General features: G+C 34.7%; 4 protein-coding genes across 7 annotated transcripts in view; all 4 read left to right on the top strand.

The window, feature by feature from the left end:
• Nucleotides 1-450: 450 nt before the first annotated feature.
• LOC145313053 (uncharacterized) lies at nucleotides 451-4,231 on the top strand. 3 transcript variants are annotated; one of them, XM_080152309.1, is made up of 5 exons: nucleotides 451-619; nucleotides 773-1,822; nucleotides 2,495-2,608; nucleotides 3,047-3,144; nucleotides 3,626-4,231. In XM_080152309.1, the coding sequence occupies exons 2-3, from the start codon at nucleotides 895-897 to the stop codon at nucleotides 2,509-2,511; spliced, it is 945 nt and encodes a 314-aa protein (XP_080008435.1). In that variant the 5' UTR covers nucleotides 451-619; nucleotides 773-894; the 3' UTR covers nucleotides 2,512-2,608; nucleotides 3,047-3,144; nucleotides 3,626-4,231. The 3 variants fall into 3 exon arrangements, with proteins under 3 accessions (XP_080008435.1, XP_080008436.1, XP_080008434.1); XM_080152310.1 differs by having other exon boundaries at nucleotides 475-619; nucleotides 3,047-4,231; XM_080152308.1 differs by lacking the exons at nucleotides 2,495-2,608; nucleotides 3,047-3,144; nucleotides 3,626-4,231 and having other exon boundaries at nucleotides 484-619; nucleotides 773-2,379.
• Nucleotides 4,232-6,208: 1,977 nt separating this feature from the next.
• BCAS2 (BCAS2 pre-mRNA processing factor) lies at nucleotides 6,209-9,837 on the top strand. Of its 2 annotated transcripts, none has more exons than XM_080152307.1 (6): nucleotides 6,209-6,365; nucleotides 6,750-6,872; nucleotides 7,354-7,461; nucleotides 7,800-7,887; nucleotides 8,267-8,341; nucleotides 9,400-9,837. In XM_080152307.1, exons 1-6 carry the CDS (start codon nucleotides 6,253-6,255, stop codon nucleotides 9,562-9,564), a joined length of 672 nt encoding a protein of 223 aa, XP_080008433.1. In that variant the 5' UTR covers nucleotides 6,209-6,252; the 3' UTR covers nucleotides 9,565-9,837. The 2 variants fall into 2 exon arrangements, with proteins under 2 accessions (XP_080008433.1, XP_080008432.1); XM_080152306.1 differs by having other exon boundaries at nucleotides 7,354-7,464; nucleotides 7,803-7,887.
• On the top strand, nucleotides 9,814-26,798 carry Mys45A (SDA1 domain containing protein Mys45A). Its single transcript, XM_080152305.1, has 21 exons — nucleotides 9,814-9,954; nucleotides 10,307-10,394; nucleotides 11,012-11,121; nucleotides 12,165-12,246; nucleotides 12,925-13,021; nucleotides 13,367-13,449; nucleotides 14,001-14,114; nucleotides 14,488-14,567; nucleotides 15,562-15,673; nucleotides 15,916-16,009; nucleotides 16,932-17,002; nucleotides 17,572-17,648; nucleotides 18,563-18,634; nucleotides 19,033-19,155; nucleotides 19,911-20,082; nucleotides 21,398-21,450; nucleotides 22,517-22,639; nucleotides 23,267-23,321; nucleotides 24,189-24,350; nucleotides 25,713-25,838; nucleotides 26,592-26,798. Exons 1-21 carry the CDS (start codon nucleotides 9,860-9,862, stop codon nucleotides 26,667-26,669), a joined length of 2,067 nt encoding a protein of 688 aa, XP_080008431.1. The 5' UTR covers nucleotides 9,814-9,859; the 3' UTR covers nucleotides 26,670-26,798.
• l(2)34Fd (nucleolar protein 10 lethal (2) 34Fd) overlaps nucleotides 26,796-27,074 on the top strand; it is a 28,779-nt gene continuing 28,500 nt past the window's right edge. The window contains exon 1 of the mRNA XM_080152304.1: nucleotides 26,796-27,068. Coding sequence (XP_080008430.1) covers nucleotides 26,926-27,068 — 143 coding nt within the window. The 5' untranslated portion in view covers nucleotides 26,796-26,925. The remainder of the gene's footprint in view (nucleotides 27,069-27,074) is intronic.

Below are 27,074 nucleotides of genomic sequence, written 5' to 3'. Positions count from 1 at the left end.
GGATGTAATAAATAATTACAATATTATCCGAAAAATACTTATATTAAACTTTAAAATCATGTGTTAGGCTTATTTTACAACTTAAGATACAAAATTAGATTTTTGTTTCTAAAAATTTTCCATTCCTCGAACTTTCTAGAATATTCTTTATGTCAATTGTCAAATAGAGTTTTTAAAGTTAAAAACAAAACTCTTTTCCTTTTTTAATTATAATAACGAAGATTTGTAGTAACATAATGATAATTAATCATAAAATATAGTTTAAAAAAATAAATTTAAAAAGAAAAATATTTAAATATGTTTTAAAACCCACTTTTATTAAGCAAAACGATTTGCTTAATAAGAATATTTCACCATTGAGCAATGTTGCTCTGACCAATCAGAGGCCTGCGATCCGAACTCTGACCAATGAGAGCGGGGGGATTGATCACGTGACTTTCGTCGGTCCAATCACAGCCGACCTTGTCGAACAACAATCTTCCATTTTGGAAAATTCCAAGTCAAACGAACTAAAGCTTTGAGCTGATACAGACGTGATTATTTTCAGATAGAACTATTTATACATTGTGAAATTTCTAGACTGTTCCAGAGATTTCCAAGGACACGCTATATAAACCCGGTAAGTTGGCTAAAATGGCTAGTTTTATTACAGATATTAAGCCACAAGCAACCAATAATTTTAATAACACTTCACATCGCCTAGAAGATTTAAAAACTGATAATTTTATAGACAATTATTCTTCTAGTGATTATTTATTATCTTTTGTATTAGAAGATCCAGCCCGAGGCAACATTTGGGACAACCTTATCATACCTGACCTCAACTCAGTGTCTGATATCCAACCGCTGCAGCAGCCCGCACCGTCTGTTTTTGAAGAAAACAGCCGCTTCGCCATGGAGCAAATTTTCGAGCTGCCGGTCGGCATGAGGTCACCGGACTCCGGTATCCACGACCTCGCCGAAATGGACCGTGAATCGCCGATGTTCGGCGACGTGTTGATGTCCACGGACAGCAACACGATGCCGCTGTACACGGATGCCATGTTGACATCCAACACAGCACAGGAAATTAATTTAGACTTTGATATGTTAAAAGATGAGGATCTATTTGATATTGACTCTTTAAACAACCAGTGCAAATCTTTAGACAATAATTCCTCAGTGTATTATAACAACAGCACATCTACCTCTCCCGCATTTCGTAATTTTAGTGAAAAATCAAATTACACCACCAAATCAAATATTAAAAGTGAACCTTCCACGAACAATTATTGCGGTGTAGACCGTGTTACCGAGCTTGCAGCAGCAACTGTACCTGACATCAGCCAGATGAACACCCCAGTCAGGGAGTCCAACTTCTCAACGCCCAACTCCCGCTGCCCCTCACCCACCCCCTCCGCCAGCGGTTCAGACTGGTCTGTCGACGTGAAACCCGCAATTGTCCGCCGCAACCGCAAAAAGTTGACGGCCGAGCAGGTTTTGAAGAAGACAGCGGCCGCGGCCTTAGCATTGTCACCCTCCAAAAAGCGCAAGCAGGAGCGCCTGAATGCCAAAAACGCCCGCAAGCTTAAGTTGTACGAGGTCAACTGTCCTCTGAACAACCCGGAGGCCGAGAAGTGCCGCCTGAACGCCATCAACGCCAAGAAGAACCGCGACAAAAAGAAGATGCAGCTGCAGGAGGCCCAGTGCGAGATCTCAGAGCTGCGCCGCGAGAACGCCGAGCTACGGGAGCAGGCCGAGAACGTGAGGGAGGAGCTTGACCACGCCCTTAGTGAGATACAGGAGCTAAAAATGCTCATGAAAATGGCCGGCCTTCCCGTAGGTAATAAACGCGCTAAAAGGGTTGCCTAATTATTGGCTTAAAAATAATGATGGCTGCTTATTTCTAAACTTATTGAGAAACCTTAACTGAGCCATTTGCAATTATGTTACATGAAAGGTCCTTAATTTTAATTACTTCTGCGTTAAACATCATAATTATAGTTGTAGAAGTTGTTAGCATAAGACCTAAGTTATAAAAAAAGGTCTTTTTAATTATTGCTACTCCTACATAATTATTGGAAGTATAATTAAGACCTAAGTTAAAACAAAACAGTATGAAAATTCTTTTGGCCAGCTCTAAATTCCTTCTTTCAGCTCTTAATAACACCCTTGGTGCGCGTTTCTTCGAGCCGCGCGCGATCCCACCGGCTCCAACTTTGCATTTCAGCATTTCAGGATGGGCAAATGACATCATACAGACAGAGAAATCGTTATAACATATATTTATTATATGTACATTTATTAATATAGTATTTATCCTATGAAAAAAAACTTGAGTTTTTGTTGTAAGTGTAAAAAATATTTGAAAATTTCCTCAATATAGATGGTGTAATAATATTACATTTTTTTTTATTTATTAATTTTAAAATTATTGTATTTTTAATCAAAAACCAAAATTCCCCATAAATAATTACTAAGAACACGTGTGTGCTACTAATGTTTTGATATTTAGAAGATCGCGAGGAATAGTTTTACAGGCTTAACCTACCACGTTGTGGCGTTGTGTTACACTTTAAAAGACTGATTTTATTTAGTCTTTGCGACTCGGGGGAGTCGTGCATCCACGGTACGTATCCTGTCATAGTACAGGATCTTGGGTCCAAGTTTGCTCTTTTTCTGACAGGCTTATGGTGATCATTTTTTCTCATATCTATCCATTTTGTGTGATCCTAATTCTATCAGATTCAAAGCAAGATTTTTTCTTAAATTTTTAATAAATACTAAGATAAGGCAAGATTTAGACTTTTTTGTTACAGCAATTCTTGTATGTACTTGTAAATAATATCCAGTCTTTTTATTGCACCATTAATTAAGCTGTAATTTTAAAGTCTTAATCTTATTTTAAGGCCACATTTTAACCTAAAGGGCTGTAGAGTTGCATAAAATTAACTTAGGTAGCTTTTTTGCTTTTGAGTAATTGTGGAAGGGAGGTAAGTCGGTGCTCTTTTTTTTGTACCTTGTGAGGTTCATGACACAAAAATTATCATTTTTGATTGTTTTTTAGCTCTGCCCCCAGGATGGTTGGTACGACACCGAGGGTCGTATGCTCGACCCCTAGCCTGTAATAAATCTACTCCTCGAAGAGTCTAGATAATTTTAACGGTGGGTTATTGTATCATTTTTTCCACACGGTGTAAACTTGAATGGTAGTACAGCAGTTTGGACAAATATTTGCCAATTTTTTCTTCTTCCTGCTTGATAAACCGCTCATTTTTATCACTGTTTTTCTTTACTGGTGACTGCGCTGACGTTTTTATGATTCATTTTCTACTTAAATTGAAGATCAGGGGAAGGGGGCGGGGGAAAGTATCATTTATAACTCATTTGCTTTATTTATAATGTTACTTAGATATTTATTTTATAAAAGTAAATTTTAACTTAGGTTGGGGGCTAGATATTTCATATCTTTCGCCTCGACAATGATTAATAAATGTTGATTTTACTTAGTAATTAATAAGGCTTTGTAAATTTTCAATTTTTAAGTATTTTTAATGTTTTTCTAAAAATCTTGAAGCAGTCATCCGGTAATTTTCAAAGGTAGAGAGACTGGCAACCAAAACTATTAATTTCTGATGTTTTTCAGGCAGACTTAGATCCCATTCTACTGCTCCTTAACAGGTTCTGTGCCCGGTTTGTCTAGACGTTCACGGTGGTATATTTTTATATTTTTTCAACACAGGAATTTAGAGATTTTGAATAAATTAATGCATTTAAGGAACTTTGGTGTTTTCTTGATAAGATATTTTTCTATGAAAAATTATTCAAATCCTTCTAATTCCTGATAATATAAATACAATAGTGTTTTAATATGTTAAACAGTAGTTTTATATTGTTTCTTCATTTTATTACTTAAAAGTATTAATATTAACCCCCCGCCGCCCATTTACCGCCGTGGACGTCTGGCTAAGAGAAACGGTAAATGTGTTTTTTTACTTCTTACGCTTGGTAGCAGCGATGCTGCCCTATAATTGTTTATTACTAGATTCATTCAGTTTAAATTCATGGATAGTTGAAGTAAGCTTAGGTAATATTTATATTTAAGCTTAATATAATTATCTATGGGGAATTTATGACAATGCACACAGTTTAAATGATATATAAACCATAAAAATGTGATAAAAAAAATATGATTTATGATTTGATATAGTATATATTGTTTGTTGATAATAAACATTTTGTGTTGTTAAAATTGTAGTTTCTTACTAATTTTTATTATTTTTAGCGAAGCTGCTCTATTATTATGGTCGGTCCGTATGTAACGTATAGCTCTTGTCATCCGGTTTGGCATGTTGTCCTATAAACTTAAACAACAGTAACAAAGAAAATGTTTCGAATAAATTGGTACTAGACGGTTCTTATTTTATAAATTTATTTAAGTTTGAAGTTGAGCTGAGCTTTGCTTTTATGGATATTTTTATCCTTAATTGTAATGAAAAAGGAAAGCTACTCTATTGTTTATGTTCGTCGTCTTAGCAAATATGTACTGGCAACTTACTTCTAATTTGACTTCATTTACAGTTTACCCTTGACTAGCGTTTTCTGGTAGTTCATAAGGGAAGGTGATAGGTACGAATCTCGGCCTGATACCGCGTCATCACTAAGGACTTTAAAAATAGTTCCAACTTAATCCATGGCAGGCGACATAAAAAAGTAGGTGGAATGCCTTTGGTCAAAACAGGCATAACTTGTACTATGCATGCACAGTGACGACTGAGACAAAGGTCGTGCAATCTAAGGGTTAGTTTTCTAAAGAAATTTGAGTATACCATCCGAGGCTAAGTTTGTAAGCATATATAAAGCTAGTAGATTGCTTTTTTGCGTTTAACTTATGGCCATGAAGGACGGCATTGTCCTTAGTTGGCAAAAACAAATAATTATCGCATCAATTGCAGATACCGCGTCATACTAGATCGAGAAGATGTACAAAGTACCCTCTCCTGCTGTGTCAGGCTCGTGACATTAGGAAGTTGCGGTGCTAAGAGCTATTTGTTTGCAAATACCGGCCGGCGAATGCTTGAACTGGATCAAAATTCAAGGAGGTACACTTGGTATTCTGGTTTTATGTCCAGAATGCTCAAAATCTTAGCGTCCTTGTTTTAAATTTTAAGAAGAGAGAGAGACTTATAATTAATTATTGGAGCAATTTTCTATTACTATCAAATTAAAAAAACTTTCAAGTGAAGAACAATTTATATCAAATGAAAACCACAATTTCTATAGCAAAACGTTTTGCTCACAGATTTATCATTATTTTGAAAAAGACGACATTTAGTTATTTTGATTGCGCGCTTGCCGCGTTCAATTATTTTATTAATATAAAATAAAAACAAACAATGCACGTGCCGTAGTATCTTTTTAGAATTTACCTTATTATTTTAAGAATTGTAGTGATTTTAAGCTTTATTTTATTATAATAATAAGGAATTTGTGTTGTTTAATTAATTATTAATCTATTTTTAATGTTTTAGCTACATTTTACAAAGAAAATTAAGAATTAAGTAATATAGGATTTCTGTCATATCAAAATTCTGAATTGTTGTCTGTACATTTTTTGTGTATCATAGCTCTTGATCAACTATATTTTTATTGTCAAAAGTAAAAGAGTATTGTTTTCAGTCCTTGTTTGAAGTAGCAGGGTGTACTTTTATTTGTCTGTATTAATACTGCTTCAATATAGGTTATTTACGTACTAATTAATTCTTATTGGCTAAAAGAGTATAATTGTCATGCTTATTAAAGAAGAAGTTTATCCATCTAAAAAGGGTTTTGTTTTAATGCATTACCCTGTTACTATAGCATATCAATAATAGCTTCTACTTGTCGTTGGGGAGGTGATGGATCGACCAATTCTTTGCCCCAATCATGCATGCCATAACTCTAGAGGATACAAGTTGCATCTACTGCTACCTATGTCTCGAAGCGCAATATTGTTAGAGTTAATTGGGGGGCATGCCTTGGCCCAAAACAGGCACAACTTGCATTTCCATGCAGATGGTATTTACAGTTAATTCAAGTTCATGGAATATTTAAAGAGTTGGTTGTCTGTAATAGCTTGTATGTCAGTGCCTCGGGCCCCACTTAAAGGCCATAAGTTTTTGTCAACCGTCTACTAGGTTATTATGAATCAGAATCATATAGAAATAGGCTTTTCACTTAAATTTTCTTCACAAAAAAGCAAAAACTTATTGAGACATATTTTCAGACATCAAAATGACCACAAGTGAAACAGTCGTGGTAGACGCTCTGCCATACATTGATCATGGCTACGACGAGCCCGGAGTTCGTGAGGCTGCTCTGGCAATGGTTGAAGAGGAGACAAGAAGGTAGGTTCTAAAAGATCAAGTTAAAATTTGGGGCACATGGGTGAAATTTTTATGGGGGGGGGGGGGTTAACTTTGTAGTGTTTAAGATTCGGGTTGGTTGGATAAACTAATTTTAATGTATGTTAAAGAAAGCAGCTAAAAGTTAAGGTACTTTCATCAGGTCTTGCATATTTCTTACTATTGGGGCTGTTTTTCACACTCCAGTCTCGCACGCCCCAATCTATGGTATTAAAAATGAGTTAGTTCCATGAAAATCATCATAAAAAATTATTTTGCCCACCAAACCAGTGGTTTTGGAGCCAGTTTGGAATGACATTTACATAGCAATTATAAGACTTTTTAGGCAATATTTGTCAATATTAATATTTTTCTACATTTGCCCAGGTACCGTCCAACAAAGAACTACCTGGACCATTTACCAGCCGCCAACCTGACTGCTTTTGAAACAGCTATGATGAAGAAAGAGTATGACAGATTAGCCGCCAGACAACCCATGGACACACTGAGGTAAAAATTCATTTTAGAAAAAAACCAATAACTACCTATCTTGTGTTTTGATAGAACAAGTCTGTTTTACCTATATGATACTATGTTCTAAAATATCCTAAAACCATTTAAGGACATATGTTAAGACTCCCTGAAATAGAGAATATTATCGGTTGAGTAGTTGGCGAGATTTTAAAGTACAAATAAAATAACTTACTTTTTATTTGATAGGATAAAGATTCTTCCAGTGGTGTATATTTTTATAATTGACCCGGCTGAGGGGGGGGGGGGGGGTTAAAAAAATAAAAAAATATGTTGTTCATTTTCTCTCTCAAAGAGTTATGATTTTTTTCTTAAATTTTACCCCTTCCTTGTTTGAAAAAAACCAGGAGGGAAAAAAATATAAAAAAATGGCAACAATGGAAAAAAATGAAACTTGTGCAAAATATACACCCCTGGATTCTTCACAAAAGCTTTTTTATTATCTTATTTCTTTATTTAGTATGAAACGTTACGAGCTGCCAACACCACCATCCGGAAAAATGACAGATATCCAAGCTTGGAACGAATGTGTTGAAAACTCAATGGCTCAATTGGAACATCAAAAAACAAGGAAATTATGTTTTGATGAAAAAACTTTTTGTAACGTTTTAAATTAAGCTTTCTAATAAGTGGCAGGTTGAAAAAAATTGAAGGCGAAGTGGCCATTTGTTGTTTTTCCAATGCCTATCCCCTTGTGGGGGCCCTAACCCTGCGGGAAAACCCCAGGGCCAATAAAAACCTAATCTGACCTTAAGTTCCTAACAAGTAAACAAACTAAAAAAAAACCTAGGGAGGGGGGGACATCATACTCAAGTGTGATGGCACCAATTAGTTAAATAAACATAAAAAAACTGTATGCATTTGCGGATTTATTTATTTTTAAAATATCATCAAAGAATAAATTGATAGAATTTTGAATTTGGAGCTTATGCTCGAGTATGGAGGAGAGAGTTGGAAGATTTATAATGAAGTATTAGTTGATCTCTTAAACAAGGTAAACACTATTTGTCATTTTAAAGAATAATATTAATGTTTTTATATTTTAAACAGGTAGGAGGGGGACTTTTACTATAAATTACACTAGTACTCAAAGTTTTCCTAACCAAGTTATCTTATTTGTTGGCTCAAAAACTTTGGGTGCTTTAATTGAAATTTGATTGGTTGGGTCCAAACTAATTTAATTTGCAAAAGGTGTAGTTTTGTTTGCCATTATTCAGGATGTATATCAATTTATCGTCGATTATCTTCTCCTTCAAGATCCCTAATTTTAAAGATCATATTATAATTTTAAAAAAATATTAGGTAACAATATAAGGAAAATAAAATACAATAAGAAATAATAAAAAAAAATATAAATATAATATATTTCTTAGGTTCAAACCCAACTGTCAGATGTAAAGAAAGAAATCCAAGAGGTTAATTGGACCCGTAAAAATCAACAGACACAGGTTGAAAATAAATATGTTTTCATGTTATGAGATTACATTTTAAAAATAATAAAAGAAACGATGCCTGTTTAGGTTTTCCTTACTTTTTTTACTCTAAATTATGAAGGGGGGTGGGGGGGATTTGATTCCTGAAACTTTTCCTAGGATCATCATTCGTCATTTAATATTATTGGGACAAAAAATATCGTTTTTTCATAGTATGCCATGAATAATCAAAAAGGGAAATTATTAGGGATGCGAATCCGTCGAATTTTTGGGCCGGATTCGGATTCCGGATTCCTTCGGAATCCGTCAAAAAAAGTGACGGATTCTTGCGGATTCCGGATTCTTATTTTTGACGGATTCCGGATTCGGATTCCGGATTCTAGCAGTATTTTAAAAGGCTTTTTAAAAAACAAATGAAGCATGAAAATGTGCTTGGTATTTTCTAACGGGAGTGAGTATATTTTTATGTCATGTGATCACTGTACAGCCAATTAGAGGGTTTAGTTGATGTTGAGTGGATTACACTTCATCACGTGATCATTGGCTGTCCAATCTGAGGTCTTGGAATTGAATAGCTCATCACTCGATCGCTGGCCTGACAATGAGAGTGTGTATATTTTTATGTCACGTGATCACTGTACAGCCAATTAGAGGGTTTGTTGATGTTGAGTGGATTACACTTCATCACGTGATCGTTGGCTGTCCAATCTGAGGTCTTGGAATTGAATAGTTCATCACGTGATCGCTGGCGTGACAATGAGAACTCTGTGCTATTAGCTGGTATATCAACGTTGTTTATGTGGGAAGAAATGGGGGGGGGGGGAAGGTGGTGTGTTGGGGGGGGGGGGGGTGATCTTTGCTTTCAAAAAGAGGGAGTTGTAAGAAAAAACTCAAGACGGTAATTTTAGCCTACCAATTTAGAATCCGGAATCCGCTATAAAAAACGGATTCCGGATTCGGATTCGGATTCCAAAATTGGCCGAAAATTGGGCGGATTCCGGATTCGGATTCGCATCACTAGAAATTATGTTAATCATTTTCTAAACCTAAACTTACTTTATCAATATTTTTAGGTCGGCGAGAAGATGAAACAGTTAGAATCTGATTGGGTCGGTCTTGTGAGTAAAAACTACGAAATTGAACAGGCCCTGCTCAACATGGAGGCGGAGTATGAGGCGATGAAACGCCATCATGAAAAATCTAAAGGCAGTGAAAGGGCAGATCCCGTCAAAACATGATCTTAAAAACGTAACTCATAAATATTGTACTTGTGTTTTGTATGTATTTGTATATTGTTGGTTTGTATAGGTAATGATTTTTGTACCTAAATTGTCTCACTCTCATTTACATTCTTTAGCAGTTTCGAATTTAGTAGGTACATGAAAAAAGTAAAACATTAAAATTTGGGTTATTGGAATATCAAAAATTCAAAAGTTCAGTTAAGATTCTAAGAGTAAAATAAATATTTTGTAATATCAATAACTATTAGTATTTGTTGCATTTCAGAAGAAGTGAAAAAAAAACGGCGGTAAAATGTCGAACCAGCTGCCAAATAATCTGCCGCAGCTGCAGAATCTTATTAAAAGGGACCCGGAATCATACAAAGAGGAATTCTTGCAACAATATAGGTAAGTTATAGATGGAATCGTCCTACTTGCTGACAACTCAGCATTTATTTCATTTGATTGAACTTTAAAAATAGGCATTCTTGTAGAACCTCCCTTTTACAATATTGTTTTAAAAAGAAAAAAATATAGTATTGGGGATTCGTAGGGCGATTTCTCTTTGGAGGGGGTTTTGAGGTTCCCTCTCCCAAAAAAAAATAGTTATAACCTTTCCCTGGAATTATTAGAAGTTTCACTTTAAGAAGAATCATATCGTTCAATTTGTTAGTGATATCTTAATCTGGATTCGGATTGCCAACCCTAATAATTAGCTAAATATCCATAGAATGAAACGACTAATTTACTTTTATTTCAGACACTTTCAGTCTATATTAGAAGTTTTTGAGTTAACTCCAGACAAATACAATAAACAGTTAGATGAACTTGTTATGTTTTTATCATCGGTGAGATTTTTACACAAATTATAATAAAAGAGAAATTTTTATCTTTTTACACGTATTTTAAAATTTTTGATTATTAGGTTTTGTATCACACTTTAGAGTCCGACATACAAAGTTAATTACATACCTACTGAATTTGAGTTATCTATAATACAAAGTAGAACGATGTCTGTCTGTCCGTCTGTCTGTCTGTCCCTTAAGATCTCGGTAACCACTGAACCGATCGGATTCTACTCTTCAGGGTATCTACCTATTGGTCCTGTGGTGGTTTTAAGCAATTTTCTTGGGGGGTGGGACACCTCCAACCCCCCCAAAAACCAAAAAATCCCCCCCCATTTTTTTTTTTTTTTTTTTTTTTTTTTTTTGAAGGATATTTCCATGGTCCTTTACGATTTTCGCTATAATTTTTTTTTTATCACCTCTTGGGGCAAAGCCCCTAGAGGCTAGGGGCGAAGCCGCTAGTGTAAAAATAAAGCATCTATTATTTTTTAAATTTACAGTACATGAAAATGGTTTATTGCATACAAAATAGTTTTCATCTTAAATAGAACGTTATAAATATCTTTATTAAGCTTTAATTTTAAAAGCATAATGTATATTTTCATATTTTTTATGTCTAGGTCGCAATATGTTACAAAGAAGATCTAAAAGAATTTCCCGAAACTCTTGTGGAAATGCTGAAGAAACATTCAACTGTGATCGACCCAGATATGCGTCTGTCATTTTGCAGGTACTACTTTATATGAAAGTCAATACTCAAAAATATTTAGTTCTGGGCTGGATCTTTAAATCATGGTGGTGAGCCAGATCGGGGTGAGCCGAATTTCAGCCAATCACAGCGCGGCATTTCTTAAAATGCTGTGCTCTCATTGGTGGAAAGTTGGCTCACCCTGATCTGGCACACCACTAAAATGATTTAAAGATCCAGCTCTGGATAGTTAGCGGGTTTTAGTTTTGGCCGCACCACATTATACCATTTTTTTTTGCTTATAAGAAAAAGAATAGAGGGGACCCTGTGCCGACTTTCCATTGGCTCTTTCAATAATAGCCAATAGCGTCGGAAATATTAAGACAGACAAGTCGCTACAATAGAGCACAAATCAATGTTCTATCATACGAAAAAGGTCCTTACCACTTGGGCCAGATAGTTCTCTGGGTTTACATCTAAACTCGAACATTTATTACTTCTGCTAAGTCATGCGTCTAACATTGAAAGTAAATATATAAAAAAAACGGTGTTGAATCAGAGAGGAATGAGATATTAGACTGTTAATATACTGAGCTGGATCTTTTAGTCATTTTAGTGTTGAGCCAGATCTGGGTGAGCCGAATTTCAGCCAATCACAGCGCGGCATTTCATAAAATGCTGTGCTCTCATTGGTGGAAAGTTGGCTCACCCCGATCTGGTTCATGTTTCAACTTTGATTTCTAATTCTTTATTTTCATTACTGGCAGAAAAAAACTGCCCTGATTCACTCCCTCATACAATAAAATTTATAGATGGTAAATTCACCACTAAAATGATTTAATGATCCAGCTCTGGTACCCAATGTTTTTATGAACACGTTCTCTAATTCGCTGGTTGGTTCAAACAACATTATCCAAACTTTTAAACCATTGGTTTTAATTTACACAAGTGTTAATTTTGTTTATCGTTTTTATACTATGGAAATACATCGTATAGGTATTAATATTATTTAAATCACGTAGAAATCTTCTAATTTTAAAAAGATAAAATCCGCGAAATAATATGCATGTTTGATCTTGTTGTAGAGCCCTGATATTGTTGAGAAATAAGAACTTGATTGCTCCAGCTGAAGTACATCAGTTATTCTTTACGCTTTTGAAATGTCAGGTAAACAGAAAAAGATCTATTTTAAAAATTTGAATTATTTTAAATTAAAATAGATGATTAACTTTTAATATAATCTCAGAAGATTTAAATTTACATTACAAGTGAGGGATGGGGCATTTTACTGGCAACTATGCAGGAACCCAAATTTTCACAGCATATTTTCGCATATGTTGGCTAAAACTTTGGGTGGTTACTTTAATAAAACTTGATTGGTTGGTTTTCACTAGTAGATTCCAAACTTGACTAATAACAGTTTAAATCTACTGATGGGGTAATTTTGTTAATCATCATATGATAATCGGCATTGATTTTTTAATCCTTATAATAAAGTAACAGGATGTTTGCCTGTGTGTTTGAATGTTTGTACCGAAGGATCTCGCTAACCGCTTAACCGATCGGGTTCACCTTAACAGGGCAGCTTCTCTGCATAGGTCCCGGGAAGGTTTATAACTATTTTGGGGGAGGGTACCATCACCCTCCCAAGAGAAATTACAAAAAAAAATCTTTTTTTTACGTTTAGAGACTTAAACGCAAGATAGATAGGTACCGAACGTATTACCAAACATTTAAAGTGCCACTATAGGCCTCTAGGGGCTTATCTGTTAGTAAACACCAAAGAACTACACTAGATCAAATTAAGGAATTGACTTCAGTTTTAATTTTATAATATTTTTTTAGGATAAATCTTTGAGAACATTCTTAAAGGATAACATTGTGAACGATATTAAGAATATTAATGCAAATCACAAGGATATGAAACTTAACTCTAAACTACGTAAGTATTATTTAATTTGACATTGAACTTTTTATTGAACTAGTTTTATATAGTAACATCCTCTCATTCTTTGGTTTTAAAAAAACTTTGGAAAATTTTATTAAATCTTGATTGTATGTTTAATTTAGCATTGTTCAATCTTTTCAACCAATTATAATGTCCCCCTATCATCTTAGGGTTCTGTATCTAAGGGGACAGTCCAATAGTCTAAAACCATCCCGGGACCAATGTAAAGATTTCCTCAAAAGGATCAGTTATGAAAATCCTACTTTTTATAATAGGATGTTTTAAACTTGAAACAATTTCATCCACTAATAATATATTAATTAAATTATTGTTGTCTAGAAGCCTTCATGTACACAATGTTAAGAGATAACCACGCCGTTGCTGTCAAAACTTCTCTTCAAGTTATGATTGCTTTGTATAGGGTATGTTCTTGTTATTAGATTTTAGCTTACATTTCAGAATTTTCATACAAACAAAAAGGTGAATTTCTAGAAATAATATTTACGAGGTAGCTATGTTTAAGATATTTTTTTTTAAAATTAGCGGCTACGCCCCATGCACGACCATCCACTTTCAATTTTATTTATAAAAAAAAGTAATAAATACGCTTTTGAGGTGTCTATTATCTAGACAGATAAACAATCACACAATCTGTTATTTGTATTAGAATATACAGGAAAAATCTGTTATTATGCAAAGTTCAATATCGCTATAAGGTTTGATTCAATAAATAGTTATATAGTATAGATGTTTATACAGATAACTACCTCCCTCCCCCTTTAACAATGACCTTTTTCGTCTGCTAGGAAATTGTTTTCTGCTACATGGCTGTGTTTATATTCCCGACCCAATTGGTTGTCTTCAAAGACCCAATTGAGAGTCAGCACAAGGTCATTGCGATAGGGAAATACAGTCATTTAACCCTTTCTCCCTCTAGTGTTTTACTCTAATATTTAATTTTTTTTTTGTTTAGAAAAACGTGTGGAGAGATGCAAAGACTGTGAATGTGATGACTACAGCTTGCTTCCACAAGGTCACCAAGGTCATGGTCGCAGCTCTCAAGTTCTTCTTAGGCTCTGATGAAGAGGTAGGTGTAATTTAATTTGCAGCGCTAGCTTTTCTTTCCAGAGGAGATTTTTCTTAGTTTGGGTACAATCCCCAAAAAATAAAATAGCCTGTTTTAACCTTCCCCTGACTTATCTGTTAGCGAGATCTTATATAAGCTACACTCGGACATAAACACAAACATCCTGTCAATTTTTACTTTTACTTGCTGATGCGCCCAAAAGATCTGAGAGCTCTATGAGGTTTAGGGTTATAGAAGGGCAGGAAAATAGCCTAAAACCATCTGAGGACCAAGAAGCTTCACTGTAAAGAATAACCATATCGGTTCAGTGGTTAGCGAGATCCTTGGCTACAAACAAAAAATTCTACTTTTTATAATTTTTAAATTGATTTAGGAAGAATCTGAGGATGAGGATGATGATTTGCCAACTATTATGGAGGCTGCCATGGCACACAGGGTTGCCAAGAAAACAAGGTAAGAGTTGCCAACCATGGTGGAGGCTGCCATGGCTCACAGGGTTGCCAAGAAAATCCAGTAAGAATCGCCAACAATGATGGGAGGCTGCCATGGCACACAGGGTTGCCAAGTAAACCAGGTAGGAGTTGCCAACCATTATGGAGGCTGCTATGGCTCACAGGGTTGCCAAGAAAACAAGGTAAGAGTTGCCATCTATTATGTAGGCTATCATGGCACACAGGGTTGCCAAGAAAACCAGGTTTTGTTGCCAACAATTATGGAGGCTACCATGGCACACAGGGTTGCCAAGAAAACAAGGTAAGAGTTGCCAACCATGATGGAGGCTACCATGGCACACAGGGTTGCCAAGAAAACCAGGTAAGAGTTGCCAACTCTAATTAAGTTTGCTATGGCCTTTTGGATTGACCCTATAAATCTTACGACTCTGTAACTCTGTCATTGGAAGGTGATCATCGTCATAATTAATGACGTTAAAAATACCTTCTGTTAATAAAAGGGGGGGGGGTTAATGCAACCACTCGTAATCAGTGAGCAAATGGAACTTAGAATTCGAATTTCCATCTGAAATTTTGCATGTGTAATCCTTGGTAGGTCTATTTTCCCTAAATCGAACAAAAAGTTGGACAAGTAACGGCTAACGACTGGCGGCTCAGTCGTTTTGCCTTTTTTTAGATATCTATATCGCAAGTTAGTCACGAAACCTATTTCCACATAATACTCTTTTCCACTCTAAAACGCTATCAAACGGTTCTAGACGGTAGCTGTTGGTACTAGAAGTTTTGAAAATGGTTATGGCTATCATTTAACATGAATTAAACCAAAAATATGTCTTTAAAATTATGATCGAAATTCGAATTCTAAGTGCCATTTGCTCACTGATTATGAGATGGTTGCATTAATCCCCCCCCCCCCCCCCCTTTCTTTTGACAAAAACAATACACAACCATGAAGTTAGGACTTGTAGAAAAAAATAATCAATTAACTTATTTAGGAAGAGAGATAAGATGCTTGAAAACATCAAAAAGGCGCATCTAAAGAAAAAGAGCAAGGAGAAAGCGCCATCATTCAGTTTCTCTGCTCTACATCTTGTACACGATCCACAGGTTAGCAAATATATGTTTTAAGTATAGATGTTTAGACCAGACAACCAACTGCCCCAAGTTTTAGAGACCATTTTCATCTACTAGTAAATACACCCCTACTAGTAACTACACCCCTGCCTAGTTGATTTTCTTTTCCCCCGCCCACCCCTCTCTATTTCTTCTCTAATTTATATAATAAAATAGTTGAACGAACATTTGTGCCTATTTAAGGTAAAAATCTATTATAAATTCTTGATTTTTAGGGTCTTGCAGAAAGATTGTTCAAAAAGGTTGAAACTCTGAAAGAAAAATTTGAAGTTAAGCTTATGATGGTGGAATTAATTTCTAGGCTTATTGGTGAGTATCTACCGCCATTTTTTATTCCAATTTTTTTTACTTGCTAACTTTCCAATATCTTCAAAAGCAGAGGAGTAGTACTGAATTTAAGATATACCTTGATAAACGAGAATTTGAAAAATAAGTCCTCCCCGCAGGGTTGGTTTTTGAAAAAAAATAACATGGTTCCAAATTGCCTTATTCGGCGAGAAATGAATTTTTTTTTAAATTTGCAGCTGCGGAATATGGCGTTTAACGGCGGGAGCGGCGGTCCCACCGCCGTTTTTTTGAAAGATACCAAATCTTTGGGTAAGGGGGGGGGGGAAGTTCTGACACTTTTGCGTAAACAGTGATTATAGGCTTTATCTTTGGACTGAGAGGATAGGTTATTAGGGATAAAAATCATTCTTATATGATGAATTTCCCCCAGATTTAAGATTTTTTGGATAGGCCTCCAGATTCCGGAGCTCCAGGCCTCCAGGTGGTCTCTGTATAGGTAAAAATTAAGAATAAGATTTTTTTTTTGAAGAGTTAGAGGTTAACTTATAAAACAAAATATGCTTCTTTTTGATTGTTATTCACATATTTGAAGAAAAAACATACATATTTTGTCTCATAAGCTGACATCTAACTTTAAAAAAAAAATATTTTTTTCATTTTTACCTGTAGAGAGACCACCTGTAGGCCTGGAGCTCCGGAACCTGGAGGCCTATCCAAAAAATCTCAAATCTGGGGGAAATTCATCATATAAGAATGATTTTATCCCTAATAACCTATCCTCTCAGTCCAAAGATAAAGCCTATAATCACTGTTTACGCAAAAGTGTCAGAACTTCCCCCCCCCCCCTTTTAGGATATTATATGTCGTAAAAGTATTGTTAAAGATTTACGACTCTGAAAAGCTAGTTGTCAAGCATCTAAAATATTAAATCTTTTGTTGTTAGGTACCCATGATCTACAGATCTTGAATTTTTATCCATACATTGCAAGATTTTTGGTTCCTCATCAAAGAGAGGTGAGAAAAATTTCTTTAATATGACGTTGTTTTTAAAAGCGATGCTTTTCTACATTTGGGGTTGATTTGTCCTTAATGGGTAGCTTTAATCGTTAATTGGGGCATTTTAAGTAGGTCGTATCGATTTTAAACTTTGTATAATGATTTCTGTAACATAAAATTACAAATTGAAAAGCGTAGGAACTATATTTTCATTTACATGTTGATATCGAAGATGTTCCATTTCCATGATTTGTGAAACGGTGATTCCAGCAACGATTAAGTAGTAAGCATAAAACATATCTTTCGGGACAAGACAATGGACGATAAATTGATATACAAAAATCTAATGACAAAAAAAGAATTGCCCCGTCTACAGATCAAATTATTGGTTCAAAAATTTTTACACGACAAGTTTACAAACGAACCAATCAAAATTCAATTAAAGTACCCAAAGTTTTTAAGCTAATAAAATGGTTAAAAACTTTAGATAACAGTGTAATCCAAGTCCTATGTCTCCAACCTCCCCGCATTAAGGATATTAGGCATATATCCTTTTATAGATATATCTTATATTGTGATTATTTTAGGTTGTAAAGTTGCTCCAGTTTTCTGCCCAGGCTTCCCATGAGCTTGTCCCACCAGATGCTGTCGAACCAGTTCTCAAGTAAGTTTTAAACAAGTTTTCTGCTCAAGCTTCCCATGAGCTTTTCTCACCAGATGCTGTCGAACCTGTTCTCAAGTAAGTTTTAAACAAGTTTTCTGCGCAAGCTTCCCATGAGCTTGTCCCACCAGATGCTGTCGCACCTGTTCTTAAGTAAGTTTTAGACAAGTTTTTTCTGTTCAAGCTTCCCATGAGCTTGTCCCACCAGATGCTGTCGAACCAGTTCTCAAGTAAGTTTTTAACAAGTTTGACTACATACAAAAGTATGTTCTCAAGTAAGTTTATAACAAGGATGACTACATGCAAAAGTAGCTAAGAAATTAAAAATCCTGCATAAGCAAACAGACAAAGTAAGTTTGTCTTTGTTGAAAATATTTTTGGGTATGCGTTGTCAGTTTTCTATATATTTAACCTACGCCTCTAGAAGCATGTAGGGGACTTTAAGTAAGGGCAGTGGAGTATAGTTATATTCTGCACAAGATCCATTTTCCCCCTGCTGCAATTTTTTCCCACCTAGTCTTCTTCCAGCACTGAAAGGGAATAAATGGAAAAATACTTTCAGAACTCTTTATTTTAAATTCATATTATCCCCCCTCCAACATATTCTTTTATTTTTTCCCTAAGTAGTGGAGAAAAATGGAAAAAAAGTATTCAATTCTCTTAATTTTTACATTTTTTCCCCCAACCACATATTTTTTATCCCCCCCGGCCCCCCCCCCCTCTCTTTAGCAGGGTCAAAAAGCAAAATATACACCCCTGAGTAAGGGTGGGTGTTTTTCTTGGGACGATTTCTGATAGGAAAGTGGCGGTAAATAGTAATGATTCCCTGAACATATGAAATGATTTACATGTTAATTTTCTTTATACAGTCTTGCATATTTTGTTTATTATAACATATTTCATTTTTATTCATTTAGTGCTATGGTGAACAACTTTGTATCAGTGAGAAATTCTGCAGAAGTAATGGCTGTTGGCCTAAATGCAATCAGGTAATTGGCAAAAGCCAAGCTTTTCTACATGATATAGGGTACGTCCGTCCGTCCGTAACAGATAGCTCTAACCTTTAGCAGACAAATACTTTGGTGTATATTTTATTATATACATATATTAAAAAGAAACACGTTTTAAAAATGCTTTATTGTAAGAAATTCTTCTGTTTATTTCATGGATAGAATAAAAAAAAACGAAAATAGCAGGTTGGACGTACGTGTGCCTGTACGTACAAGTTAAATTATTTTGATATCACCTTTTTTCTTTGAATTTTCAATTCTACGATTGTATCTAAGTTTTAGATAATAAATTCTGGACGTTCTTTGGGGTTTGTATGCCTGTACACAAAAAAGGCAAAAGTTTTTATATAAACTAATCTTGTTATTTATTTGTTTAGAGAACTGTGTGTCCGTTGTCCACTTGTGATGAACGAGGACTTGTTGCGAGATCTTGCTCAATACAAGTCATACAAGGACAAGTCTGTTATGATGGCTAGCAAGTCTCTTATCTTATTATTTAGGTAATAGATAGATAGATAGATACTTGTATATGTATACATGACTTGTTACAAGATCTTGCTCAATACAAGCCATACAAGGATAAGTCTGTTATGATGGCTAGCAAGTCTCTTATCTTATTATTTAGGTAATAGATAGATAGATACTTGTATATGTATACATGACTTGTTACAAGATCTTGCTCAATACAAGCTATACAAGGATAAGTCTGTTATGATGGCTAGCAAGTCTCTTATCTTATTATTTAGGTAATAGATAGATAGATACTTGTATATGTATACATGACTTGTTACAAGATCTTGCTCAATACAAGCCATACAAGGATAAGTCTGTTATGATGGCTAGCAAGATTCTTATCTTATTATTTAGGTAATAGATAGATAGATACTTGTATATGTATACATGACTTGTTACAAGATCTTGCTCAATACAAGCTATACAAGGATAAGTCTGTTATGATGGCTAGCAAGATTCTTATCTTATTATTTAGGTAATAGATAGATAGATACTTGTATATGTATACATGACTTGTTACAAGATCTTGCTCAATACAAGCTATACAAGGATAAGTCTGTTATGATGGCTAGCAAGTCTCTTATCTTATTATTTAGGCAATAGATAGATAGATACTTGTAGATAGATTACACCTAAAAACAATAGTCTTAACTCTTAAGATTTGATTTTATTTCCACAAAACTCTACCACAGCCATTAGACAACTAACAAACTGAAAATCTTTTTTAAACATTGTTATTTAGGGAAACTCACCCTGAGCTGTTGGCACGCAAGGACCGCGGCCGTCCCACAGAAGCCGTTTATGAGCTGAAGGCGGATGGGGGTAGGCTTGATTACGGTCAGGACAAGGTCTATGACCATGTGCCTGGCGCAGAAGTTTTGGATTTGAACGCCCCGGAAACTGAGTTGACTAGGGTTAGTATTTTAAGTATCATTAGCGGCGATTACGCCTCCTAGAAGCCTCTAGAGGCACTTAAAGTGGGAGTGAGAAAAGTCGCCACTGAACCCCCGTTATCATTCAATTTGAGTTTTAAAAAGAAAAAGAAAAAAAAATTTGTTGGGGGGGGGGAGTAATTTTTTTTCTTGGAGGGTGGATACCCTCCCCCCATAAAGTAGATTAAAACCTTCCCTGAACCTACAACTTTACCAATTCATATTATAGGATATTACAAAAGTTGTAGGATGTTTGTCTGTTTGTCTATGAGATGTACGGGAAACTTAACTTAAGCAATATCTTTTATATAAGATTAAGATTACATACACCTCCAATTATGAAAAACAAAATTATTCCTTCTGTACATTAAAAGGTTATACATTTATAGTTTTTATTAGGGTTGGGCCGGATACTTTTTTGGCCGGATACTTTTTTGGCCGGATACCGGTTACAGGATATCCGGTATCCGGATAGTTTTAATATCCGGTATCCGCCTGGATATCTGGCCAACGCTCAATATCCGGCAGTAAAAATCAGCCGGATATCCGGATAGTTTCAATATCCGGTAACCGGCCGGATATCGAAAATGGCCGGATATCCGGCCAAATCCTAGTTTTTATACTAAACGATCATTTTTTACTTAAAGTCCCCAAAGTTTCCAAGCCAGCGAATTAAAATGAGAGTACACATTTATATTTGGGCACCAGTATAATTTACAGTCCAATGCCCCCTCCCTGACTTATTCAAAAATAAGGATGACAACATCCATAAAAGCGAAGCACTGAAACGGTAGGACAAACGGACATTAACACTTGTATAGTGTCAGGACTGAATAGTCATAATATAAATGTATAAGAGTCAAAGCAAAATTGTAAGTAAATTTGTTGAAAAACTGCTTGATTCAGGATAATGTTTATGGACATAATTACATTTTTTGGACTTTATTATAGAGTTGCTTCGCTTATTACATTACACTTTGTTGTCCCAGGAATCAATATACCAAAAATCAGATCAATCGGATGATTAGATCACATAAAATTTGTTTTTAAAAAAGTAAAAAAAAATCACTGTTTAAAATGGACGTACGGACATTTTGGTGATGATTATAGAGTTGCTACACTTTCTAAATCGTACCCAACTCTTAAAGGAATCACCATGCAAAATTTTAAATCGATAGGAAAATTCTAACATGCCTAAATTAACAAAAAAGCTTTCCGTTACGGACGGACGGACCGACCCTAATTATAGAAAAGCTTCGCTTTTAAAAATACATATTATTATTAAGATTACTTTTAGGAACCAGAGGAGAAAAGAGGAAAGAAGAGAAAATACGCAGATGACGAAAGCAGGAATGTTATTAGCATTTTAACATCAATTGGCACAAGATGACGCTTTTGTTGTTTATTTATAAGTTAACTTTAAACGTCAAACTTACAGAAAATGAAAATTAAACAGTCTAAAGTATTTGAGAAGAGTCTACATGACCCTCCTTTAATTTATTTACCAACCACGTGGCTTCTTGCTAAATACCAGTATTGTTTTTGGATGTCTTTAGACAAGGCTTCACGTGATTGGTTCATTTGAGTTGTAATACACAAATCACTTGCCTCCTTGTCAAAGTACTAGAGTATATTGGATATTCCATGACAATCTTATTTTGTTAACAGGCGTATTATTGGATGTCTTTGAACAAGAAGTCACATGATTGGTTAACTTATTTTGTTAACAGGCGTATTATTGGAAATCTTTGAACAAGGTGTCACGTGATTGCTTCATATTGTTAACTGATGTTTTTACCAGGCGTATTATTGGATATCTTTAGACAAGGAGTCTCATGATCGGTTAACTTATTTTGTTAACAGGCGTATTATTGGATGTCTTTGAACAAGGTGTCTCGTGATTGGTTCATATTGTTTATTGATGTTGTTACCAGGCGTATTATTGGATATCTTTAGACAAGGAGTCTCATGATTGGTTAACTTATTTTGTTAACAGGCGTATTATTGGATGTCTTTGAACAAGGTGTCTCGTGATTGGTTCATATTGTTTACTGATGTTGTTACCAGGCGTATTATTGGATATCTTTAGACAAGGAGTCTCATGATTGGTTAACTTATTTTGTTAACAGGCGTATTATTGGATGTCTTTGAACAAGGTGTCTCGTGATTGGTTCATATTGTTTACTGATGTTGTTACCAGGCGTATTATTGGATATCTTTAGACAAGGAGTCTCATGATTGGTTAACTTATTTTGTTACCAGGCGTATTATTGGATGTCTTTGAACAAGAAGTCACATAATGGGTTCATATTGTTTACTGATGTTGTTACCAGGCTTATTATTGGATGTCTTTGTCAAGTCTCGTGATTGGTTCATTATGTTCTCTTATTGTTAATAACAAACTTGAACCCTGCAGTGACAGTGACAGTGAATGGGAAGAGGTTGCTGATCTTGATGCGCCTATGGAAGAACCAGAGGAAGTTAAAGAGATGTCACTGGAGGAAAGAAGAGCAAAGGCCAAGGAAATCACTTCCTTTAGGTATTAACATTTTTAAAAAAGCCTGCAAGAAATACACAGATCTAACAGCTGAAAGACTGCCACAAGTAGACCCAATTCCCAAATTTGAAGCCTTCAGCTTCAACAGCAATAAGTTATACCTAGGCATTTCAAAATAATTTTTTTTACTATTTTTATTCCTTTTCTCCCATCAATTAAAAAAAATAATGTTTTCTTGATTCATTTTAAACGATTAAAGTTTCCATGAAGATTAAAGACCAATGTTTTCTATTATATACAGGGGTGTATATTCTGCACAAGATTCATTTTTTCCCCTGCTGCAAATTTAAAAAAAAAAAATTTCCCCTGCTTCAAATTTTCAATTTTTTCCCCCTCCTAGTTTTTTTCCAGTAAGGAAGGGGATAAAATGGAAAAATATTTTCAGAGCTCTTTATTTTATTCATATTATGCCCACTTCCTCATATTTTTTAGTTTTTTGTCACCAAAGAGGGGAGAAAAATAGAAAAAAAATGCTTTCAGTCCTCTTAATTTCTACATCCCCCCCCCCCCCTAAACCACACATTTTTTATATTTTTACCCCCCCACCCCCCTCAGCCGGGTCAAATTTGCAGAATATACACACCTGATTATTTATTACCCTATTTTTAGAATTCTTACAGATGACGACTTTAAGAAAATCGACGCTGAAAATTTAAGAAAACAGGTACGCAACTTGATAATATTTAGGTATACAGTACACTTGAAAAAAAAGGAGTACTTATAATTTGTTTTTCTCGTATTCATTCGAATCCGGTGGATAGGAACCGGTTCTCATCCATACGAAAAAACTATGTCTAGCATCGTATTATATCCAGCTTTCTACGAATATAAAAATGTACAATCAAAAGATTAAAACCATTGTTTTAGCCCGTGCCTTCGGCACCTCAGGGCTAAAAAACTGGTTTTAATCTTATAATTGTACATTCTATATCTGCGGAAAGCCGTTTATAATACGATGCAAGAAATAACTATTCCCTTCATCAATTCAAAAATTGAAATTAAATACTGTTAAAACTTTTTTAATTAAAAAAAGTAGTTATTATATTAGCAGGGGTGTATATTCTGCATGGGATCCCCGGCTCAGGGGGGGGGGGGGGGAATAAAAAATAAGTGGTTGGAGGGAAAAAAAATGTAAAAATTAAGAAAACTGAAAACATTTTTTCCATTTCGCCCCCCTCATTGGTTAAAAAAACTAAAAAAATGTGTGGTAGGAGGGATAAAATAAATAAAATATAGAGTTATTTAAATATTTTTCTATTTCCCCCCCTACTTTTTAAGAAAAATCTAGGGGGGAAAAAAATAAAAAATTTTGTAGCAGGGGAAAAAAAATAAATTTTGTGCAGAATATACACCCATGTATATTAGAAATTTTGAAAGTTATGAAGAAAATGCATATTTAACTAAATCTGGCTTTGAAAGCCAACAAGGGTCGATGGGGTACATAATGAAAGCTAGTACTTGCTATTTTCTTTACCACCGTGTAATTGTTGCATTTTTCACGCACATATGGTAAATCTATCCCCTACTCTAGGTTGCAGCCGCGCGCAAGATGAAGAAGAAAAGGAGAGTTGAGAAGGAGGACGTCAATGTTGACACGTTCGCCGCAAGACGCGAGCTCGTCGCCCTGGACTCCATCGAGATGGTGCACGGCAGGAAGAAGCAGAACAAGGAGGAACGAGTGCAGGCTAACAAGGTAAAATTTGAACATTGATACCGTAACTCCCAAATGCAAAGTTTCACCCAATAAATGGGGAAATTGTTTTTTTGAATTTTCAAAGTGCTATCTCTGATACCTGTTTTTATATAAACTTAATATCGGCTGCGCCCCTAGAAAATAGGGGCATTTTTATTCCCGGGGGTAGTATAGGGGAGAAATATAGCCTGATTTGTAAAAATTTCCATATTTTATAAAAATTTTGTATTTTTTTTCGAAATCTTTTATACCTAGTTTGTTTTTAAAACAGATAAATATCCGCTTGGTTAGAACCGGTTATTAGCCATACAAAAATATTATGTGTCGTATTATAGACATTTTTTTTGACAAAAATGAGATAAAATTCATAAAATTAATGCCAGTTTTTTGGTCAGTAACTTTAGCTCCAACAAAGCTGAAATTAACTTCTTAAAGGGCGAATATAGGTTCGATATGATATGAGCTTATATCAAAGGTGCAATTCCATAGATTATAAATAACTTAAAAATATTGACATATTCAATTGTATAAGTCTATTATAGCTTAAAACCCGTCAATCTCGTTAAAAAAATTGGAATTAGTGTGGTTCCCTAAGAACTCAAACACCCTAGCATCACACAAGGCTTCGTGGCAAGGTTGAATTAAAAAGCTTTCGTTAAATGATAGTCGTAATAACGTGGAAACCAATTAATCAGGGGTAAATATACCCTCCTTCTACCTTCATAAAGTAAATTATTTAAAAGTTAAAAAAAAACATCAAATAATGTAAAAAGTAAAGAAAATTAATCGATAAAATTTTCTTTGAGGAAGAATGATTTCAAATCCCTGTTTTTTTGTGGCCGTGTGTGTGTGTGTTGAAAATGCGTACAGAAGGGTTGTTTATATCATCATGAATTAATCAAAGATCTCTGTACAGAAAATAAACTTTAAGACGTATTATTTACCCTGTCAATACTCCTGACGCCTTTCTACGCAAATTATTTTTATGCTTTTTAAAAAATTAAATAAACTAGTATATAATCTAAAATAATAAACATTTAAATTATCTTTTAAGGTGCGTGCCAATGTAATAGTCAATCAAACTTAAGCAAAATAGACAAAAAAAGTCTTGTAAAGGGCTAAAATAAACGATTTTGTCGGCAATCTCATTTATTATATGTTCAATTGAAACAGAAAATTGCAAAATCTACTTAAGGATTTTTTAAAATTTTTAAATTTGGCATAGATATTCTAAAAGTATGTAATGGCACCTTTGATATAAGCTCATATCATATCGAACCTATATTCGCCCTTTAAATTACTGTAATCACTGGAAAGCTGTCTGTAACATGATTCGATAAATAACTATTGCCAATATTTTAGGAGAAACAAAAGAAGCGTGAGAAAAAGGGTGGCAGGAGAAAAATGAACGAATTCGCCAGCACCAACAACAAACAGAAGGCCAAGGAGAAGAACTTTGGCATGTTGAAGCATAAAATCAAGAAGAAGGTAGGGATAACATTGTAGTAATAGTAGCCTCGCTCCTAGAGACCTCTAGTTACTTGCAGGGGAGAGGGTAAGTCAATTCATCATTACTATTTATCTTTGAAAGAAAAAGTATGATTTTTGCCAGTCTTTGGAGGGTAGAGAATTCTCTCCCCCAATAGTTTTAAACCTTCCCTGGACCTATGAGAAGTTTCTTTGTAAGAGAGAACCATATTAGCACAAAGACAGACAGACATCCTGTTACTTTTATATAAAGAATGGTGCAACTTTTAGTAAATAGTTTTATTAAATCTTAATTTGTTGTTTCTAAATTAGAAGTGTCCGTCCAAACTTTTCAACTAATATTTTTATAAAGACCTGAGATGGGGTAATTTTATTTCTCGTATTCATTCGAATCCGGTGGATAAGAACCGGTTCTCATCTAAACGAAAAAAACGATGTCTAGCATCGTATTATATCCAGCTTTCTACGAATATAAGAATGTACAATCATAAGATTACAACCAGTTTTTTAACCCCGAGGTGCCGGCAAAAAACTGGTTTTAATCTTATAATTGTACCTTCTATATCCGCGGAAAGCTGTTTATAATATGATGCGAGAAATAACTATTAATAATATCATTGAAATGTTTATCAATTTAACGACCATTGTCTTACCCCTTCAGATCCCTGGTTACTGATATAGATAGACAGAGAAACGCACATCCAAACACTTTTGTGAAAAGTTGCAATTTTATAAATACTTTATTTTTTTTAGGTAAAGCGATCATTCAGAGACAAGCAGTTGGACTTGAAAAAGCGTCTGCTAAAGCAAATGAAGTTTTCAAACAAATAATTAATGCACACACACACACATACACAGCCTCTTACAAACATCCTATTATTTGTGTATATTATGTTATGATTCTACCATCTTTCTTACATTGTATATTAATAAAAAATGGTTCCTTTTAGAAAAGCATAATTTGGTCGTTACTATTTAACTGTTATTATTTTCAGAAAAAAATATATCTTTCAAAAAATGTTTCTTTTTCGTTTTTAAGACGGAACTAAAAGTTAAATTTTAAACAGCCAAAAACAAGAACAACAAAATGCGCGTGTCTGCATTCAACGACGTGAAAATCTACAACCTGTCAGCTGGCAAATCGTTGCCGGAATGGATCAGTGCGAAGCAGCGGAAAAAGCTGGAGAAACAGGATGTGGACCTGCAGCGCAGGATTGAACTTATTCAGGAATAGTT

This window comes from Acartia tonsa, chromosome 3 (genome assembly GCF_053477335.1).
Source record: "Acartia tonsa isolate MP-2025a chromosome 3, ASM5347733v1, whole genome shotgun sequence".
Classification (NCBI taxonomy): Eukaryota; Metazoa; Arthropoda; class Copepoda; order Calanoida; family Acartiidae; genus Acartia; species Acartia tonsa.
The sequence above is the reverse complement of the archived record's forward strand: the minus strand, read 5'-3'. Positions and strand labels throughout refer to the sequence as shown.

Bases quoted from the DNA above. Each gene is read 5' to 3' on its own strand.
- LOC145313053 (XM_080152308.1), top strand. From the start codon at position 895: ATGGAGCAAATTTTCGAGCTGCCGGTCGGCATGAGGTCACCGGACTCC.
- BCAS2 (XM_080152307.1), top strand. From the start codon at position 6,253: ATGACCACAAGTGAAACAGTCGTGGTAGACGCTCTGCCATACATTGAT. The intron at 7,888-8,266 runs GTAAACACTATT...TATATTTCTTAG, and splicing joins TAGTTGATCTCTTAAACAAG to GTTCAAACCCAACTGTCAGA. The intron at 8,342-9,399 runs GTTGAAAATAAA...CAATATTTTTAG, and splicing joins GTAAAAATCAACAGACACAG to GTCGGCGAGAAGATGAAACA.
- Mys45A (XM_080152305.1), top strand. From the start codon at position 9,860: ATGTCGAACCAGCTGCCAAATAATCTGCCGCAGCTGCAGAATCTTATT. The intron at 16,010-16,931 runs GTGAGTATCTAC...TTTTGTTGTTAG, and splicing joins ATTAATTTCTAGGCTTATTG to GTACCCATGATCTACAGATC. The intron at 21,451-22,516 runs GAATGTTATTAG...TGAACCCTGCAG, and splicing joins TACGCAGATGACGAAAGCAG to TGACAGTGACAGTGAATGGG.